General features: G+C 44.7%; 1 protein-coding gene across 3 annotated transcripts in view; it reads left to right on the top strand.

Moving 5' to 3' along the window:
* LOC139236054 (dedicator of cytokinesis protein 2-like) overlaps positions 1-21,481 on the top strand; it is a 1,544,097-nt gene that overhangs the window by 369,130 nt on the left and 1,153,486 nt on the right. For all 3 annotated transcript variants that reach the window (XM_070866795.1, XM_070866794.1, XM_070866796.1), the window contains 2 exons: positions 6,495-6,619; positions 13,293-13,391. In XM_070866795.1, coding sequence (XP_070722896.1) covers positions 6,495-6,619; positions 13,293-13,391 — 224 coding nt within the window. The remainder of the gene's footprint in view (positions 1-6,494; positions 6,620-13,292; positions 13,392-21,481) is intronic.

Genomic DNA, 21,481 nt, shown 5'->3' with positions numbered 1-21,481 from the left:
ATTGGGCATTTATGCACTTTCAAAGCTGCTAAACCCCTTAACATTTCCTCTCTCACTATGTTTATTTCTTCTAATATTTCACACTCCTCCTCCCTGATTGCATAGTCTGCATCACACTGATTGCAATGTCTGCATCACCTCAACTATTCACTGTATTCATTAATGACTTAAATGACAGGATAGAGACCCACATATCCAATTTGCTGATGACACAAAAATAGGCGGCATTGTAAGCAGAGTAGATGGAACTATAAAATTACAAACAGATCTTCATAGATTAAGTGAATGGGTAAAACTGGCAAATGGATTTCAATGTAAGCAAGTGTGAGGTCTTCCACTTTGGATTTAAAAAAGATCGATCAGAAGATTTTCTAAATAGTGAAAAGCTAGGAGCTGTCGATGTCCAAAGAGACTTAGGGGTCCATATACATAGATTATTAAAATGTCATAGACAGGACATAAAATAATCAGAAAAGCTAATGGAATGTTAGCCTTTATATCTAGAGGACTAGAATACAATGGGTTAAAAGTCATGCTGCAGCTGTACAAAGCCATGATGAGACCACACTTGGAGTACTGTGAGCAATTCTAGGCACCACAGCTTAGGAAGGATATATTGGCCTTGGAGAGAGTGCAGCATACATTTATTTGAATGATACCAGGTCTCCAAGGTTTCAATTACGAAGAGAGATTACAGAAACTAAGTTGTATTCCCTGGAATTTAGAAGATTAAGAGGTGATTTGATCAAGGTTTTCAAGATATTAAAGAGAATTGATAGGGTAGAAAGAGAGAAACTATTTCTGCTGGTTGGGAATCTAGGACGAGAAGGCATAGTCTAAAAATTAGAGCCAGACCTTTCAGGTGTGAAGTTAAGAAACGCTTACATAAGAACATAAGAAATAGGAGCAGGGGTAGGCCATTTGGTCCCTCGAGCCTGCTCCGCCATTCAATAAGATCATACCTGATCTGATCATGGACTCAGCTCCACTTCCCTACCCACTCCCCATAATCCTTTACTCCCTTATCTCCTTTACTCCCTTATCGCTCAAAAATCTGTCTATCTCCGCGTTAAATATATTCAATGACCCAGCCTCCTCAGCTCTCTGGGGCAGAAGAATTCCATAGATTTACAACCACCTGAGAGAAGAAATTCCTCCTCATCTCAGTTTTAAATGGGCGGCCCCTTATTCTAATACTATGTCCCCTAGTTTTAGTTTCTCTTATGAGTTGAAAATATCCTCTCTGCATCCAAGTTGTCGAGCCCCCTCATTATCTTATATGTTTCAATAAGATCACCTCTCGTTCTTCTGAACTCCAATGAGTATAGGCCCAACCTCCTCAACCTATCCTCATAAGTCAACCCCCTCATCCCCGGAATCAACCTAGTGAATCTTCTCTGAACAGCCTCCAATGCAAGTATATCCTTCCTTAAATATATAGACCAAAACTGTACGCAGTACTCCAGGTGTGGCCTCACCAATAACCTGTACAGTTGTAGTAGGACTTCTACATGCAAAGGGTGGAACTCGCTTCTACAAACAGTAGTTGATTCTAGGTCAATTGTAATGTTTAAATCTGATAGATTTCTGTTAACCAAAGTTATTAAGGGATATGGGGCAAAGGCGGGTGGAGTTAGTTCACAGATCAGCCGTGATCTCAATGAATGACGGAACAGGCTCGAGAGGCTAAATTGCCTCCACTGTTTCTAAGGCCCCAAGTTTCCACATGATTTGCTCCTGATTTTTAGGAGCAACTGGTGTAGAACGGAGTATCTTAGAAATTGGAATTCTCCACATTTAGTTTTCTGCAGTTCTAGTCAGGTAGAACAGTTTCACTTTGGAACTGAATTTTTTTTTCAAAAGGGGGCGTGTCCGGCCACTGACGCCTGATTTGAAAGTTTCCACAGTGAAAACGTACTCCAAATTAACTTAGAATGGAGCAAGTGAAGATTTTTGTACGCTTGAAAAAACCTTGTCTACACTTTAAAAAATCAGGCGCAGGTTACAAATTAGGTGTCGGGAATGAGGTGGGGGGGGGGGAGGGGGGTGGAGAAGGGAAGTCATTAAATTCTACAATCAATCCTTCGTTATACTTATACAAATATACAAATAAATCCAACCTGAATAAAAATTTATAAGCAAGGAAAAGATTAAATAAACCATGTTCCTACCTGTGTGAAAGTGCTTCAGGCAGGCCTTTCAGGCAGCGGTGTGGCGTCAGTGTCTCGACGGCAGCGACAGGCAGCAAGCAGCCTTGGTGCTTGAGGCAGGCCTTCATTCCCCGCGAAGATGCAGCACCCGGACAGACTTGAGGCCATTCGGCCATGGGATTGCAGCGGCGTCAGTGGCTGGTTGGGAGCAGCAGCAGCCTTCGAGCTGTGAGGGGGACTGACTGAGGCCATTTGGACAGGGAGAGGCAGCCACATCGACATCTTTATATTTAAATTTGCAGAATGGGTGCACCACATATTATGCAATGGTTTGCTTCCTCATGCAAGAAATTCTTTGTTCTTGGTGGAAGGTGATCCATTGCAAAGTTGAATTGGCACTTTTATTTCTCCAAACACACAGTCCTTAATTTGCAGGCACTGGTTCTGCAAGTTTAGCAGTGAAAAGCTGAACTCACTGATTTCAGCAGGTGATTTATTCAGCAGTGCTGCTAAAAACACTCCCTCACACACAGAAATATCAAGAAAATTAAAATACAAGCCTTTGCAGGGGTCCAAGAAACAAATTTTCATTGTTTCTGCAGCACTTTTAAAATGGCCGAGTGCCAATGTTTACTTCAGACTGCGCGTGCGCGAACAATCCAACGCGCACGTGCAGGGTTGCCGACACCAAGAAGCCTCATTTAAATTGATCCCGCCCCCTCCTACTTACAAAATCAGCGCGAGTGGTAGGCTCCGCCCCCTGTGCGCCGCGCCAAGCAGACATCGAGCTCCAAGGAGCTCGGGAATACTGCGTCTTTTTTCAAGCGCCGTTTTCGGCACGATTAACAGGCGCCCAGCTCTGAGGGGCGCCTTTTTCGCCGCGTGTGGAAACTTGGGGCCTAAGTTCCTATGATCTTGAATGCATTGCCTGAAATAACTTCCAACATGGAATTGGATAAATAGTTGAAGGGAAAAAATTGCAGGACTTTAGGACTGGTGAGTGCGACTAATTGGATTGCTCTTTCATGGGTACGAAGGGCTGAATGGCCTCCTTCTGTGCTGTATCATTCTATGCTTCAATGATTCACCTCAACTACTCCATGTGGTAGCGAGTTCCACAGTCAAATCACTTTCTGAGTAAAGCAGTTTCATCTGAATTCCTTATTGAATGTATTAGTGACGAGCTTATATTTATGGCCACATAATTGGAAACATTTCCCCCTACGTCTACCCAGTCGAAGCTCTTCATAATTTTAAAGACCTCTATCAGGTCACCCCTCAGCCTTCTCTTTTCTAGAGACAAGTGCCCAAGCCTGTTCAGTCTTTCCTGATAGTTATAACCTCTTAGTTCTGGTATCATCCTTGTAAATCTTACTTGCACCTTCTCCAGAGACTATATCCTTTTTGTAATATGGAGACCAGAACTGTTCACAGTACTCCAAATGTCATCTACTCAAAGTTAAACAGTTCTCTACTTTTGAATTCTGCTCCTCTAGCAATGAACCCTATTGCTTTGTTTACATTTTTTAAGGCTTTGTTAACCTGGGTTGCTACTTTTAATGACCTGTGTATCTGCACCTCCAGATCCATGAGCCATGATCCTCTACCCAATGTAGACTCTTATTTTCCAAGGAGTATGTGAGCTCCATATTCCACCTACCAAAATACACCACCCCTCTAATTGAAACATATTGAAATTAATTTTCCGTTTGCACACCCATTCTGCAAGTTCTTGCATTCTGTCAAAGTCATCAACTGTATCGCCCCCAATTTGGAATTGTCTGCAAATGTTTATATTGCACTTGTGATTTCCAAGTCCAAATCATTGCTGAAAATGATGAACAACTGTGGTCCCAACACCACTCCCTATGAACAGCACCTCCCACCTTCTGCTAATCTGAGGAACTGCCTTGCAACCTCTACGTTTTATAGCCAGCTTGCTATCTATTCTGCTAATTGTCCACCGACTCCTCCCAGAGAAGAAATTCCTCCTCATCACTGTTTTGAATGGGCATCCCCTTATTCTGAAACTGGCCCCTAGTTCTAAATTCCCCCACGAGGGGAAACATCCTCTCTGCAACTACCCTGTCAAACCCCCTCAGAATCTTATACGTTTCAATAAGATTACCTCTTACTCTTCTAAACTCCAATGAGTATAGACCCAACCTGCTCAAACTTTCTTCATAAGACAACCCCTTCATCTCAGGAATCAACCTAGTGAACCTCTGAACTGCCTCCAAAGCAAGTATATTCCTTCTTTAATAAGACCAAAACTGTACGCAGTACTTCAGGTGCAGTCTCACCAACGCCCTGTACAGTTGCAGCAAGACTTCCTTACTTTTGTACTCCATCTCCCTTGGAATAAAGGCCAACATTCCATTTGCCTTCCTAATTACTTGCTGTACCTGCATGCTAACTTTATGTGTTTCATGTACAAGGACCCCCAGATCCCTCTGTGCCGCAGCATTTTGTAGTCTCTCTCCATTTAAATAATAATTTGCTTTGTTATTTTTTCTGCCAAAGTGGATAACCTCATATTTTCCCACATTATACTCCATCTGCCAAATTTTTGCCCACTCACTTAACTTATCTAAAACCCTTGGCAGATTCTTTGTGTCCTCTTACTGTTGGTAATGTGGGCAAAACAGCAGTCAATTTGTGCACAGCAAACTCCCACAAACAGCACTGTAATGATGACCATATAATCTGTTTTAGTGATGTTGATTGAAGGATAAATATTGGCCCTAGGACACCGGGGATAACTCCCCTGCTCTTCTTCAAAATCAAGCCATGGGATCTTTTACGTCCAGCTGAGAGGGCAGATGGGGCCTCAGTTTAACGTCTCATTCAAAAGGCGGCACCTCCGACACTGCAGTGCTCTCTCAGCATGGCACTGGAGTGTCAGCCTAGATCTTTTGTGTTCAAGTTCCTGGAGTGGGTCTTGGACCCACAAACTACTGACTCAGAGCCGACCCACTATGCCATAGCTGACACAAGCAGCAGGGCACTTGAAAATCCCCTGTGCGAGGCTCGTTGGAAGTAATATCAACAAAACCCAACGAACTATGTCTGTAGTTGTTTGTTAATGTAACTACAGATTGGTGCAATACAAAAAAAAAATTGGTTGGCTGCACAGTGCGGCAAGGGGGGTGTGTATTACATAATAATCTCAAAGTAACAGGAGGTTAATGATCCTGAGACTATAAAGGACAAAGGGCTAGTATCTGAAGTGGAAAGCAGAATAATTGCCTTGACAGAGTGTCTACCTGTCACAATATCAATTGTCTATCACTTTTTAAAATTGCTTTGAAATTTTCCTTTAATTCTAGAATTTGTTCAACTGTAAAATGAAATTTGCCGAAAGATAAATAAGAATGAGTAAAAACAAAAATTCCCAATTTTAAATCCAACTCCATCTTCATTTAAATTGGTTAGTAACGTTTTTACTTCTGGATCAGAAGGTTCAAGCCCCACAGCAGAGGTTTAATTGCATAATTCTGGCTGGCACTCCAGTCCAGCATGGAAAGAGGTGCTTTCCTTCAGATAAGATGATAAAACGAGGCCCATCTCTCCTTTGCTTTAGGCTTCAGTGATCCCGTGTCATTATTTGAAGAGAGGGGAAGTTCTCCCTGGTGTCCTGACCAATACGTATCCAACCAATTTCACCAAAATCAGATTATCTGGTCATTATGACATTGCTGTTTGTGGGAACTTGCTGTGTGCCCACTATCCCAATATCCCTTGATTCCTTTAATATCCAAAAATCTTTCGATCTCTGTCTTAAATATACTTACTAACTGAGCAACCACAGCCCTCTTGGGTAGAGAATTCCAAAGATTCACAACCCTCTGAGTGAAGAAATTTCTCATCCTCTCAGTCCTAAATGGCTGATCCCTTATTCTGACACTGTGACCCCGTGTTCTGGACTCTCCAGCCAGGGTAAACAGCCTCCCTGCATCTACCCTGTCAAGCCCCTTCAATTAGATCATTTTTCATTCTTCTAAACTCTAGAGAATATAGGCCTAGTCTACTCAATCTCTCCTCTTAGGACAATCTCCCCATCCCAGGAATCAGTCTGATGAAACTTCGTTGCAATCCCTCCCAAGTATATCCAGGTTGTGAAATGTGCTTATATAAGTGCAAGACTTTTTCTTTCTTTTGCTTTTACAACTTTTAACGTCCACCTTAATGGGAAAATGGGAATATTGGTTTAATATGTCTTCCGAACAGTGGTATTTCTGACTCTGCAGCTCTCTCTCAGATTGACGGAAGAATGCTCTTCTCACGAAGCTTCAAGTTCTAAGGCTCAGTGGAAGAATCTTATTTTTGTTTTCCAAAATTCAGGGGACATCCGGAACGATATTTACGTCACTCTGGTTCAAGGAGAGTTTGATAAGCAGAACAAGACCACACAGAAGAACGTTGAGGTTACGATGTGCGTCTGCGATGAAAAAGGAGAGATAATCCCGGTAAGATATTTAGGAGCCTATTGCTCCCGACTGCTAGTAGATCTGGGAATGAGGAAGCGGGTTTGAGATTCCCAGCTCCAATTTTTTAAAAGGGCAAATGCTGGAATTACAGGTGCATCGGCATCTGAGAGGAACGAAAAGATTGGAGGCCAAGGATCTTCTTATCTGATGAATGATCTCCACTCGAACATTTAACTTACCTTCTCTCTTTTCATAGAATAACATAGAATGTACAAAACAGAAACAGGCCATTCAGCCCAACTAGTCCATGCTCCACACGAGCCTTCTCCCACCCCTCTTCAACTCACCCCATCAACATATCCTTCCATTCCTTTCTCCTTCCCTTACTTGCCTAGCTTCCCCTTAAATGCATCTACACTATTCGCCTCAACCACTCCTTGTGGTAGCGAGTTCCACATTCCCACCACTCTGGGTAAGGAAGTTTCTCCTGATTTCCCTATTGGATTTATTAGTGACTATCTTATATTTATGGCACTTAGTTCTGGTCTCCTCCGCAAACGAAAACCTCTTCTCTACATCTACCTGATCAAACCCACTCACAATTTTAAAGGCCTCTATCAGGTCATCTCTCAGCCTTCTCTTTTCTAGGGAAAAGAGCCCCAGCCTGTTCAGTCTTTCCTGGTAGGTATAACCTCTCACTTCTGGCATCAAATGTTTTTCAATTGCTGGCAGACCCGGTGTGCATTCCCACATTTTCTGTCTTCATTTTAGATTTTCAATTCTGCATTTTTTTTTCCGTGTACCTCCAGTCCTACATTGATTTCAACTTCAAAGGGGCACTGGCTCCATGGAAACATGTTGGGTAAATCCTTTTGTTTATGGAGGAGAAGGAATTGTGCAACCCAATGATATCACCACTTACAGCGCGACTGTGCAATGTGCTAAACAAGAAAGGTTTCCCGAGAGCGCTTTTCACTAAATGGCGCGCCTTCGAGGTTCTGCCCATGGACATCCTCAGTGAATATTACTTACAACAAGATTGTGCTACGCACTTAGCCACGGCTGGCACCCAAGTAATGAGGACACTGTAGGAATTAATATTCAACCCATAACCTTCCTGTGCTATTTTTAACAAAGCATTTTTAGATATATTTGGTCTTGGGATGTGAGCAGTACTGGCAGAGCAGTGTTTATTGACCATCCCTGTGGGCATCAAGAGTCAACTGCATAGCGTGGAATCAGAGTCATGCGTAGGTTAGATGAAGTAAGGACAGCAGGTTTCCTTCCCTGAGTCATAGAATTATAGAAATTTACAGCACGGAAGGAGGCCATTTTGACCCATCGTGTCCCTGCTGGCCGAACAAGAGCTATCCAGCCTAGTCCCACTTTCCAGCTCTTGGTCCGTAGCCCTGTAGGTTACGGCACTTTAAGTGCACATCCAAGTACTTTTTAAATGTGGTGAGTGTTTCTGCCTCTACCACCCTTTCAGGCAGTGAGTTCCAGACCCCCACACCCTGAAGAAATGTCCCCTCATATCTCCTCTAAATCTCCCTCCAATTACTTTAAATCTATGCCCCCTGGTTGTTGACCCCTCTGCCAAGGGACACAGATCCTTCCTATCCACTCTATCCAGGCCCTTCATAATTTTATACACCTCAATCAGGTCTCCCCTCAGCCGCCTCTGTTCCAAAGAAAACAGACCCAGCATCTCCAAACTTTTCTCATGGTCAAAATTCTCCAGTCCAGGCAACATTCTTGTAAATTTCCCCTGCTCCCTTTCCAGTGCAATCACATCTTTCCTGTAATGTGGTGACCAAAACTGCACACAGTACTCCAGCTGTGGCCTAACCAGTGTTTTTACAGTTCAAGCATAACGCCCTTGCTCTTGTATTGCATGCCTCAACTATTAAAGGCAAGTATGAAGGACATTCGTGAACCAGTTGGGTTTGTATTGCAGACCGACAGATCTCATGGTTATTTTCTGTTGCCAGCCCACAAATGCCCAGATTTATTGACCAGCTGCGAGACTTATCCTGGTGGGATTTTAACTTGCGATCTCTCGGGTGACCATCCAGTAGTATAACCAATAGGCTACCGCACCCATTTAAGAGGGCCCTTTAAATTCCAAAGAGGGATTATTGGTGGTGGGGGAGGGGGGCATAGGCAGATCTTTTACCAGCCCCTCCCTCTACATGAAGTGGAAGTGTCTGGAGAATTACTGGACTGCATCGAGTTAAAGATTCGTTCATGGCCTTACCCCCAACACAATTTAGAGGCCACAGCAAATGGGCCTGATCCTAGTTTAACTAGAATGATACCGGGGTTAAAGGATTAAGTTATGAGGACAGGTTGCATAGACTAGGATTGTATTAACTTGAATATAGAAGATTGAGGGTGACCTAATTGAGGTGCTCAAGATGCTCAAAGGAGTTGATGGGGTAGATAGAGAGAAACCATTTCTTCTGGTGGGCGGAGTCCGGAAAAAGGTGGCTTAATCTTAAAATTAGAGTTAGGCCATTCAGGGCCGATGTCAGGAAGCACTTCTTCACACTTGGTGGAAGTCTGGAACTCTCTTCACCAGAAAGCTGTTCAGGCTGTATGTGTGTGTGTAGGGCGGGGGGAGGGGGAGGGTCAATTGAAAATGTCAAAACTGAGATTGATAGATTTTTGCGAGGCGGGTAGGTGGATTTAAGATACAGGTCGGCCGTTGTCCAATTTTACTCATTCATGGGATGTGGACGTCGCCGACAAGGCCATTATTTCTTCCCCATGAGAAGATGGTGTTGAATAATTCATTTCTTGAATAAGTCATTTCAAAGGGCAGTTAAGAGTCAACCACATTGCTATGGGTCTAGAGTGACATAGGCCAGACCTAGTAAGGACAGCAGGTTTAGTGAACCAAATGGGTTTTTATGACAATCCAGTAGTTTCATGGTCACCATTTCCAATACCAGTTTTTTTTTTAGTCCAGGTCTATTTAATTAAATGTAAATTCCCCAGCTGCTGTGGTGGGATTTGAACTCGTGTTCCACAGATCATTAGTGCAGGCCTGCAACATTACTAGTCCTGTAACATAACCTCTACGCAACTGTACTGTTCCCTAGGCTACTCATTGAATAGCAGAAGAGGCTCAAGGGGCTGAATGGCCTACTACTGTTCCTCTGTTCCTGCCCCAAATTCCTGCTCCCCTCAGGTGTAAATCTTGCTCTCTGCCCTCTCCCACCCAAGGAGTTACAGGAGAAGTGCCCGCCATGGATCAGTTGTATGAAATAGAGATCAAATAGAGATGAAAATGCTATAAATCCTGAAGAGATATATTACCTTCGTCTGCAGGAATAAAGGCTACGCTGCCAATGGAAGAATTCTGCACTTGGAAACTTAAAGAGATCTAGGCATCCTGATTGATAATAAATTGAAGCTATTCCACCACTGCTCGGTGGCAGTGAGTAAATCAGATGTCGGGATATATTGAAAGATCAATATTGAGCTGAAATGGTAAAGCTGCCTTGGCGTGACAGCTTTTAAAATAATGTCTCATAATTTGTGGTCAGTGGCGATGCAACGCCAAATCTTTACTGACCTCGATGAAAGCTGTCCATAGAGATCTCGCGATCTATGTGGCGAAAACTTGAGTTTTCTCAACGTGCAACTGATTGCAGCGCTGTCAGTAGGGGATTGCTAGCACGATGCAGCAGTGATGTCAACAAACTATCTAATCAGCCAATCACATTGAAGAATTCTCACAGACAGCAAACCAGGAAATAAAAAGCACTGATTATCTGCACTTAAAAAAAAATGTTACAGTGAGCAAAATAAAAATTGGGGCATGCACATTGAGTTAAGGTAGAAGCTGAAATATCCTGAACAAACATTAAACTTTTTTTTTAATCTAGCAATTTTTGTCTCAATGGAGAAATTTGACTTTCCACAAATATAAAAATTAGTTTTTTGGGGGCCAGAACAGTTGTTTAGTAGTCAATAAGCTGTTAAAAACTCAGTTACACCTATTGCAACACGGCTTAACATTTAATGTGGTATTTAACACTGAAAAAGTTCAAGTTTTTGTCAGTTTCAGATACACTGACTGCCGGCTGATTGACTGACTGCAACCAGGATTTCCACCTTTATTTGCACATGTGCTAAATCCTGAAGTTGTGGTTAGTTTCAGAGGGGTATTGACGGCGAATGCTGACAGTTTCACCATTATTACCCACCGCAAATTCCGGGCCATAGTGTACTGTTCTGGTCACCTCAGTACAGAAAGAATATTGCAGCTATTGAAAGGATACATGAGAAAGCAACCAGATTGATTGAGGGGATTGGAGGAAATGGATTATGAGGAGCGATTACGTAAATTGGGCAAGTTTTAACTGGTAGAGAGAAGGTTGCTGTTTTTAAGATTCTAAAGGACCTTGATAATGTAGACCATGACAAGCTGTTTCACCTTGTCCAGAACAGTAGACCCAGAGGATACGACCTACACTTACATTTAAAGTTAAGCTGTGAAACAATATTTCAGGGAGTGAGTGGTCAATCTGTGGAACAGATTCCCTTGGGAGATGGTGAAAGCAGTTATCATTGATTCATTCAAATTAGATAGATTTCTTTCAGAAAATAGCATGTTGGGATACGGTATTTGGTAGGCATAGCAAGCTTGGGAGGTACAGGTGACTTTGAATGTAGGAAACGTGGCAGTTTGTAGACACCAAAGGTCCCAATTACTGGATAATTGTTTTTTATCCGTTCGCGGGATGTGTGCGTCATTCGCAAGGCCATCATTTATTGCCTTTGCTGAGCCACCTTCTTGAACCACAGGTGGTGAAGATCTTAGTATATTTCTTGTAGCAGTTTGGCACAACTGAGTGACTTGCTAGGCCATTTCAGAGGGCAGTAAAGAATCAACCACATTGCCATGGGTCTGGAGTCATAAATAGGCCAGACCGGGTAAGGGTAACAGATTTTCTTCTTTAAAGGATATTAGTGAACCAGATGGGTTTTTACAATCCAGTAGTTTTATGGTCACTGTTAGATCTCTTAATTTTCAATGAGATGCGAACTCCGGTGATAGTTTAACATAACTTTATTCTGGCAGCTGCAACAAACTGCTGGCTTTATGCCAGGTCCTTTGTCCCTGAAATACATGGCAAAAAATGGCTGTACTTATCCTGGATCAATTTACAATTGTGACCTCGCCTCCTTTGACCTTATTGGCTCAATTGATATGTTGTTAGTCCATAATTGGCTCACTGCCAAAAGTCCTGAAATGTCAAGCATGTGTTATAGCTCAATGCAATGTGCTAACTCTCACGTAGGCAGGGGTCTGTGCTTTCTCAACTTTGCAGCCTGTTTGAATTCTCTATCAGTCACCATTACTGATACTAGCTTTTTCATTCCAGATTTATTTATAAGAACATAAGAAATAGGAGCAGGAGTAGGCCACCCAATCCACTAGAACCTGCTCTGCCATTTAATAAGATCGTGACTGATCTGACCATGGACTCAGCTCCACTTCCCTGCCCACTCCCCATAACCCTTTACTCCTTATCGCTCAAAAATCTGTCTTATCTCCGCCTTAAATATATTCAATGACCCAGCCTCCACAGCTCTCTGGGGCAGAGAATTCCACAGATTTACAACCCTCTGCGAGAAGAAATTCCTCCTCATCTCGGTTTTAAATGGGCGGCCCCTTATTCTGAGACTATGTCCCCTAGTTTTAGTTTTCCTATGAGTGGAAATATCCTCTCTGCATCCACCTTGTCGAGCTCTCTCAGTATCTTATACGTTTCGATAAGATCATCTCTCATTCTTCTGAATTGCAATGAGTAGAGGCCCAACCTACTCAACCTATCTTCATAAGTCAACTCCCTCATCGCCGGAATCAACCCAGTGACCCTTCTCTGAACAGCGTGAACTGAATTTAAATTCCCCAGTTGTCATGGTGAGTTTTGAACTGATATCTCCAGATCATTAGTCCAGGCCTCTGGATTACTAATCCAGCAACATAATCACTATGCTGCCATACTCATTTTAGTGATGTTGGTTGAGGGATAAATATTGGTTAGGACACCGGGGAGAACTTCCCCCTGCTCTTCTTCGAAATAGTGCCATGGGGGGCCTCGGTTTAATGTCTTATCCAAAAGACAGCACCTCCGACAGTGCAGCGTGTCCCTCAAAACTGCACTGGGCGTGTCAGTCTCGATTTTGTGCTCTGGCCTAACACTTGAACCAACAGCCTTACCGACTCAGTGGCGGTCGTGCTACCCACTGAGCCACGGCTGGCTTCGGTAAAGATCTTTGTCACCATGCTTTCACAGAAAGAAAGTCGGTTCTTTTCTACAGTGCTGTCAGTCCGCACCTCACAAGTGCTATGAAAGAAAGAGCTATAGCCTGCTGTAATGTCTGAAGGGATGTTATCTCTCCAAGCACTTTGTCGACATTAAAATACAACCTGTCTTCTCTATATAAGTAATGTAATTATTCCAGCTTCATTTTATATCGCACTGTGTCTTCTGAAAAGATAATCAATTTTACCACCTACGGGACGCATTTTATTAATGAAGTGCTCAGACCATGGACCGCCAATAGATGGAACTTTTATCTCGACACCGGTAGCGAGTACAATTAATCATTTTTGAAAAGCGTAACTATGTAGAAATTGCTGCTCTAAATTTCTTATTTTTCTCTCTGCTCTCTCTCTCTCCCTGATGCCCAGAATGCGATATGCCAAGGAGCCGGTGACAAACCTGTCACTTACTCTCAATCAGTGGTTTATTACCAGCTCAAGCAACAGCGCTGGATGGAGACTGTCAAGGTCAGTGCGAGCTTCATTTTAACTCCGTCCCTGCTTGCGATTGGAATCAGAGTGAGGAAACTGGACACGGGGCAGAGAAGGATGTTCAACGAGCTCCTTAAAGAGCCTGCTCTGTAAAAACAAGAGACGAGAAATGGAGCAGGAACTGTGTGCATGTGTGCGTGGAGGGCTGAGAGGGATTCAAATACTTCTAAAATACCTAAGAATTCTACCTAGTCAAATTTAAGTCACAGGGACCTATGTACTGTGGCCTGGAGTTTATGCTTGATGGAGTTGGTTTTTCCGACGCCATGTCCCCTGATATCGCCGTAACCAGCGTTAAAGGTCGCGGAATTTTAAGCACAACTATCTTGAGTTTCCACGGTCTTTTGCGGCAGTTTTTAAAAAAAATCGCGCCAGAAGCAGACCCACAAATCTGGCCGCGTCCCCAATGTGAACTAATCAGCATTGGGACTCTCCGCTAATTGTGCTCATTTGCAAGCCTTCGCTGAGGCTCCAAAAATTAAGCTGGAACTTCAGGGCCCAATAAGCATGTTTTGAAAGGTTCTGAATTAATTTTCACTACTGTACCCCAATCTAACTAGTACATTGTTTTGAATATTTTTAAGTTATTTCCAGTAATTTAAAATCAGGTAACTCACGGGCAGCGGATTGACACTGTGATTTAAAATGCTTATTTTTTTCGTGATAAACCTATTTTCAACTGCACCAAGTTACCACTCTTAAATATATCAAGAAACATTTTTAAAGCCAACATCTAAAAAAAAACAACATGTTTGAAAATGTTGCCCGATTGCGATGGTTCGTGGCAGAAGTTTTGAGTTCGAACGAATCTGGAGATTGAGAGGCTGGCCAGCAAGTAGATCTTCGGCACCAGGTCGGACCCTGGCAGTGGAGAGGAAGGAGTGAGATAGCGTGTGTCGGGGGGGGGGGGGGGGGGGGGGGCTGTGGATCAATCAGAGAGTTGGAGATGTCGGGGGTCGGAGACTTTTGGAGGTTTGGAGATGTAGTGTATGGAGAAATAGTCAGCCTGAACACTGTGAGCTCAAAGTAAAGTGTGACCTTAGTCTTTTATTGCAGGTCTCCAGAGTGCCTCTCCAACCTGTGAAGCCTTCTTAAATACCTGTGCTCCCAAGGGATTATGGGATCCTTTGGGACTCCGGGGAATGAGCCCTCTAGTGGCTGTACAAAGTAAATACAAGTCCACATATTTAACAATATTCGCCCCACAAAGCCGCTAGTGTAACTATTTACAATGTGAGTCGATCTGGGGCCCTTCTTGCCCTGGTTGATCGTCTTGGTGTGAAAGCTGGTGTTGTTGAATCATTTGTTGGGCCCTCACTGGGTTGCTGTGCAGCTGGCCTTGCTGGGCTGCCTGGTGTGTTGGGCCCTGCAGGATTGTTGTGGATGACATTATCTCATAATCAATCCACTTGGAGTACGCGTCTACAACCACAAGGAACATTTTACCCAAGTCGATGTGTACCCTAGACCACAGTTTGGAGGGCCAAGACCATAAACTTAGCAGCGCCTCCCTGAGTACATTGCTTAACTGCGAGCCTGTATTACATCTGTGAACACAGGACTCTAACTCCGTATTGATACCGGGCCACCACACGTGGGATCTGGCTATCGCTTTCATCATTACGATGCATGGGTGGGTATTGTGGAGGTCATTGATGAAGGTGTCTCTGCCCTTCTTGGGGACCACTACTCGATTGCCCCACAGAAGGCAGTCTGCCTGTATAGACATATCATCTTTGCGCCACTGGACCGGCTTTATCTCTTTCTGCATTTCCACTGGGACACTGGACCAGCTCCGTGAAGCACACAGCTTTTGACTAGAGATAATAAGGGGTCCTGGCTTGTCCAGGTTTTTACCTGCCGGGCAGTGACTGTTGATTGCTCACTCTCAAATGCTTCCCATAACCATGGCTAGATCTGCGGGCTGCACCATTTCCACCCCCGTGGTGGGCAGTGGTAGCCTACTGACAGCATCGGTGCAGTTTTCTGTGCCTGGCCTGTGGCGGATAGCGTAGTTGTATGCAGACAACGTGAGTGCCCATCTCTGGATGCAGGCTGATGCATTGGTATTTACCCCTTTACTCTCGGAAAACAGGGATATAAATGGCTTATGGTCAGCTTCCAATTCGAATTTTAGCCCAAACAGGTATTGATGCATTTTCTTTTCACCATAGGCACACACTAACGCTTCTTTTTCAATCATGCTGTAGGCTCTCTTGGCCTTAGACAGACTCCTGGATGCATAAGCAACCGGTTGCAGTTTCCCGAAATCATTAGCTTGTTGCAATATACACCCGACGCCGTATGGCGATGCATCACATGCTAGTAACAAACGCTTACATGGATCATACAACACAAGCAATTTGCTTGAGCATAACAATTTTCTCGCTTTTACAAAGGCATTTTCTTGGCTTTTGCCCCAAATCCATTCGCCCCTTTTTCGTAGTAAGATATGTAGTGGTTCTAGCAGGGTGCTGAGACCCAGTAAGAAGTTACCAAAGTAGTTCAAGAGTCCCAGAAATGACCGCAGCTCCATCACGTTCTGTGGCCACAGTGCGTTCTCGATTGCCTCCGTCTTCGCGTTGGTGGACCTGATGCCGTCCGCCACAATCCTCCTTCCCAGGAACTCCACTTCAGGCACCAGGAAAACACACTTTGAGCATTTTTAACCTGAGCCCCACGTGGTTGAGTCGACTAAGAATCTCCTCCAGGTTCTGCAGGTGCTCGACTGTGTTCCAACCTGTGACCAAGATGTCGTCCTGGAAGACACGATGTGCGGGACCGATTTCAGTAAACTTTCCATATTTCTCTGGAATATCGCCGCCGCTGATCGGATTCCAAACGTGTTTGTGCGTGTTGATGCAGGTGAGGGCCTTTGATGATTCCTCCAGTTCCTGAGTCATGTAGGCTGAAGTAAGATCCAGTTTCGTGAACATCTTTCCTCCCGCCAGCGTTGCAAAGAGGTCGTCAGCTTTCGGTAGTGGGTATTGGTCCTGCAGGGAGAAACGATTGATAGTTACTTTGTAATCGGCACAGATTCTGACAGTGCCGTCTCTGGGCAATGCGCTGAACTCGATCGGTGAGATGATGCCCTCTCGTTGCAGCCGGTCTAGCTTGATCTCTACCCTTTCTCTCATCATGTACAGTACTACTCTCGCCTTGTGATGGATGGGTCGCGCCCCCGGAATTATGTGGATCTGCACTTTTGCTCCTTGGAATTTCCCGATGCCTGGTTCGAACAGCAAAGGAAATTTGTTTAAGACCTGGGCACACGAAATGTCGTCAGCGGGCAATAGCGATCGGATGTCGTCCCAGTTCCAGCGTAACCTTCCCAGCCAGCTCCTGTCGAGCAGCGTGGGACCATCGCCCGGTACTACCCAGAGTGGTAGCTTGTGCACCACTCCATTGTTGGAGACCTTTACGGTAGCACTGCCGATTACAGGAATCAGTTCTTTTGTGAAAGTTCTTAGTTTCGTGCGAATGGGAGTTAAGACTGGCCTTGAGGCATTGTTGCACCACAACCTTTTGAAAGTCTTTTTGCTCATGATGGATGGACTGGCTTGCGGCCGTGTCCAGCTCCATTGACACCAGGAGTCTATTTAGTTCAACATTCAGCATTATCGAGGGACAATTCGTGGTGAATGTGTGTACCCCATGTACCTCTGCCTCCTCTATCTGAAGCTCTGTTTCATCGTGATCCTCCTCTGCAACCTGGTGGTTTGCAGGTTTAACAGGCTTAGCAGCTCGCCTGCACACTCATTGGAGGTGTCCCACTGTTCCACAGCCCTTGCAAACGTATCCTTTGAATCGGCATGAATGGAAACGATGATCACCCCTACAGCGCCAACAAGGTGTTAATTGCCTTGCATTCATCACCCTTGATGGTGGACTCTGAGACATCTGCGGACATGTAGCTGCAGGTATGTGTGACCTGCCTTGTATGTTACGATTCGAAAACAACATCACTTTGTTCACAGTACTTGTAGCAGCACTTGTGTGCTGAGAGATTTACTTCGTATTGTCACTGATGGCAATGAACACCTGGGCTATCGCTTTGGCCTTACTCAAGGTTGGGGTCGCTACAGTCAAAAGCTTGCGAAGTATGGTTTCGTGGCCAATGCCAAGTACGAAAAAGTCTCTGAACATGTGCTCCAAATGTCCTTCAAATTCGCAATGTCCTGCAAGGCATCTTAGCTCAACGACATAACTCGCCACTTCCTGGCCTTCAGACCTTTTGTCGGTGTGGAACAGGTACCTCGCCATCAGTACGCTTTCCTTTGGGTTCAAATGCTCTCGGTCCAGTGTGCACAAATCGTCATACGATTTCTCCGTGGGTTTCGCTGGAGTGAGCAGATTCTTCATGAGGCCATATGTTGGTGCCCCACAGACAGTGAGGAGGGTCGCCCTTCGTTTGGCAGCGCTCTCTTCCCCATCTAGCTCATTGGCCATGAAGTATTGGTCGAGTCTCTCCACAAAAGTTTCCCAATCATCTCCCTCTGAAATTTTCTCCAGGATGCCCACTGATCTCTGCATCTTTGGGTTCGCTATCTGTATCTCATCGCCAGTTGTAGTGTATGGAGAAAGAGTCAGACTGAACACTGAGCTCAAAGTAAAGTGTGACCGTAGTCTTTTATTGCGGGTCTCCAGAGCTGTGAAGTCTTCTTAAATACCTGTGCTCCCAAGGGATTATGCGATCTCTTGGGACTCTGGGGAATGAGCCCGCTCGTGGCTGTACAAAGTAAATACAAGTCCACATATATAACAGGAGACACATTGGATGGAGGGAGGGATCGAAGGTCGGAGGGGAGATTGGAGGATTCGGAGTGGGGGGAGGGATCATAAGGGCCAGGTCGGTGGAAGATTGTGGCTGGGGGTGGGGGAGGTGTGTTCAATCGCAGTGGGGGAAGAAGCAGGTGAGCGGAAAGACACTCGAAAGGTGCTTACCTGTTAGATCCAGCAGTCCTTGCTTACCTTTAGCTGCTGGGTTTCCCGAGGCCTGGGAAACCTGGCAGGCCTGCATTAAATTTAAAATGGAGATTAACTCTGAGGCAGGCAGCCTCGTTATAATATTTAAATAACTAAGCCGCCTCCTGGTCCCTTAGTCGCTTAGTTTGATTGGTCGCTCGCCCCCACCCCCCATCCCACCACTGTTCAAAATGGAAGTAGGCAGGTTTGGTTCGGGTTCGAGATTTTAAATATTTTTACATCCGACCCGTTTTGGGGGTTAAAATTACCCCCATGGTTTCTGTGTACCACACTGCCTCTGGTTGGAGATTCTGTGTCCCAACATCCCACTGCATTTAAAATAAAATTCACCTAACCTTTCCTTTCAGTCATCTGGTGATTAATTGGCACTACAGCTCTGTCCTTCTCATCCTTTCCTTTGCCAAAAATTTGCTCCATGGCTCAGTGTTTTTGCTCACGGCTGCCCTTTCTACGAGTCGCTTTCATTGTCACAGGCAATCAGTACTGAAAACCTGTTTGTCAATTCAACACACTCTCAGGACATTACTGCATTTCTTCCAATTTACCCATCCTACCTCGATGGATATGCAACCTGGTTAAGCAACGCGTCGATTTCAAAATTCTCATCCTTGTTTACAAATCATTCCCTGGCCTCGCCCCTCCCTATAATTTGTAATCTTCTTCAGCCTCACAACCCCCCAAGATACCTGCAATCTTCAAATTCTGCCCTCTTGAGTATCCCTGATTATAATCGCTCAACTATTGGTGGCCGTGCCTTGGCCCAAATCTCTGGAACTCCCTGCCTAAACCTCTCTGCCTCTCTACCTCTCTTTCCTCCTTTAAGATGCTCTTTAAAACCTACCTTTTTGGTCATCTGCTGTAATTTCTTCTTATGTGGGTCGGTGTCAAATCTTTGTCTGATTACACTTCTGTGAAACTCCTTGGTACGTTTTCCTAAGTTAAAGCCACTATATAAGTCCAAGTTGTTGTTGTTGATACTCAGACACTTCCCCACTCACTAACATGCTCCGGAGGGTGACTAAAACAGGAGGAGGCCATTCAACCCCTCGGGCCTGCACCGCCATTCAATGGCTGATCTGCGATCAAACTCCGCCTTTGGCCCATATCCCTTAATACCTCTGGCTAACTACCTCCTGAAATATGCATTCCAGGAACCTTTTGATCCCCCTCCTGAATATGAGGGCGTGTTTCCAGTTGTTTATAAGAACATAAGAAATAGGAGCAGGACTAAGCTTCAATAAGATCATGGCTGATCATCGGCTTCAAGGCCATGGAGGGATTTGAAAATAAGGATGAGAGCTTTGAAATCGAGATGTTGCTTAAACGGGAGCCAATGTAAGTCAGCGGGCACAGGCGTGATTAGTGAGTGGGACTTGGTGTGAGTTAGGACATGGGCAGCTGAGTTTTGGGTCACCTCTAGTTCACATCGGGTAGAATGTGGGAGGCCAGCCAGGAGTGTGTTGGAATAGTCAAGTCTAGAGGTAACAAAGGCATGGATGAGGGTTTCAGCAGCGGCTGAGCTGAAGCAGGGGTGAAGATGGGCGATGTTACGGAGGTGGAAAAAGGCGGTCTTAGTTATGCTACGGGTATGTGGTCGAAAGCTGGACCTTGAAGCAGTGGAAGATCTCACTGCCTATTCTCTAACATGAACCTGCCTGATTTTTATCCAGGCCAATATTTATCCCACAATCGACATCACTAAAACAGATTATCTGGTCATTATCTCTTTGCTGTTTGTGGGAGCTTGCTGTGCACAAATTGGCTGCCGCGTTTCCCACATTACAACAGTTACTGCACTTCAAAAGTAATTAGTTGGCTGTAAAGAGTTTTGGGATGTCTGGTGGTCACGAACTCCATTCCCTCGCCACTAACTCCATCCTTTTCTCAACTTCTTTCTGACGCTGAACCTTGGTGTCATATTTGACACTGAAATGAGCCTTCGACCACATATCCGCAATATTACTAAGACCGCCTATTTCCACCTCCGTAACATCACCCGTCTCCGCCCTTGTCTCAGCTCATCCGCTACTGAAGCCCTCACCCATGCCTTTGTTTCCTCTATTCCAACACACTCCTGGCTGGCCTTTCACATTCTAACCTCCGTAAACTAGAGGTGATCCAAAATTCGGCTGCCCGTGTCCTAATTCACATCCTTTAAGATCTCACTCCAGATCTTCTGGTGGTGCAGTGGTGGACCCGGATCAGCATTGGGATGGATTCAGAGGGACAGGTGGAAGTCATGGCGCTCTGGGACTCCGATCCAGACAAGAGCATCTTGTTCATAAATAATAGCACAACAGCCACAGGGGGACTAAAACAAACCATTCAGTGAACAGCCAAACACACCATCATGTAACAATTAATCAGAGTAGAGGGAGCAGGATAGTTAGAATAAATACGTGGCTTGAGCAGTGGTGCAAGAGCGAGGGATTCAAATTCTTGGGACATTGGAACCAGTTCTGGGGCAAGTGGGACCTGTACAAAAGGGACGGTCTGCACTTGGGCAGGACTGGAACTGATGTCCGGGGGGTAACATTTGCTAATGCAATTCGGGAGTGTTTAAACTAATATGGCAGGGGGATGGGAACCTATGCAGCGAGATAGGGCGAAGTAATATGTAGTCAGAAACAGATGGTAGAAAGGTAAAAAGCAATAGTGGAAGGCCGAGTAAACAAAGGCAAGAAACAAAAAGGGCCACACTACATCATAATTCCAAAAGGACAAAGGGTGTTAAAAAAACAAGCCTGAAGGCTTTGTGTCTTAATGCAAGGAGTATCCGTAATAAGGTGGATGAATTAACTGTGCAAATAGATGTTAACAGATATGATGTAATTGGGATTACAGAGACGTGGCTCCAGGATGATCAGGGCTGGGAACTCAATATCCATGGGTATTCAACATTCAGGAAAGATAGAATAAAAGGAAAAGGAGATGGGGTAGCATTGCTGGTTAAAGAAGAGATTAATGCAATAGTTAGGAAGGACATTAGCTTGGATGATGTGGAATCTATATGGGTAGAGCTGCAGAACACCAAAGGGCAAAAAACGTTAGTGGGAGTTGTGTACAGAACCCCAAACAGT

Source organism: Pristiophorus japonicus, chromosome 2 (genome assembly GCF_044704955.1).
Source record: "Pristiophorus japonicus isolate sPriJap1 chromosome 2, sPriJap1.hap1, whole genome shotgun sequence".
NCBI classification, from domain to species: Eukaryota; Metazoa; Chordata; class Chondrichthyes; family Pristiophoridae; genus Pristiophorus; species Pristiophorus japonicus.
The sequence above is the reverse complement of the archived record's forward strand: the minus strand, read 5'-3'. Positions and strand labels throughout refer to the sequence as shown.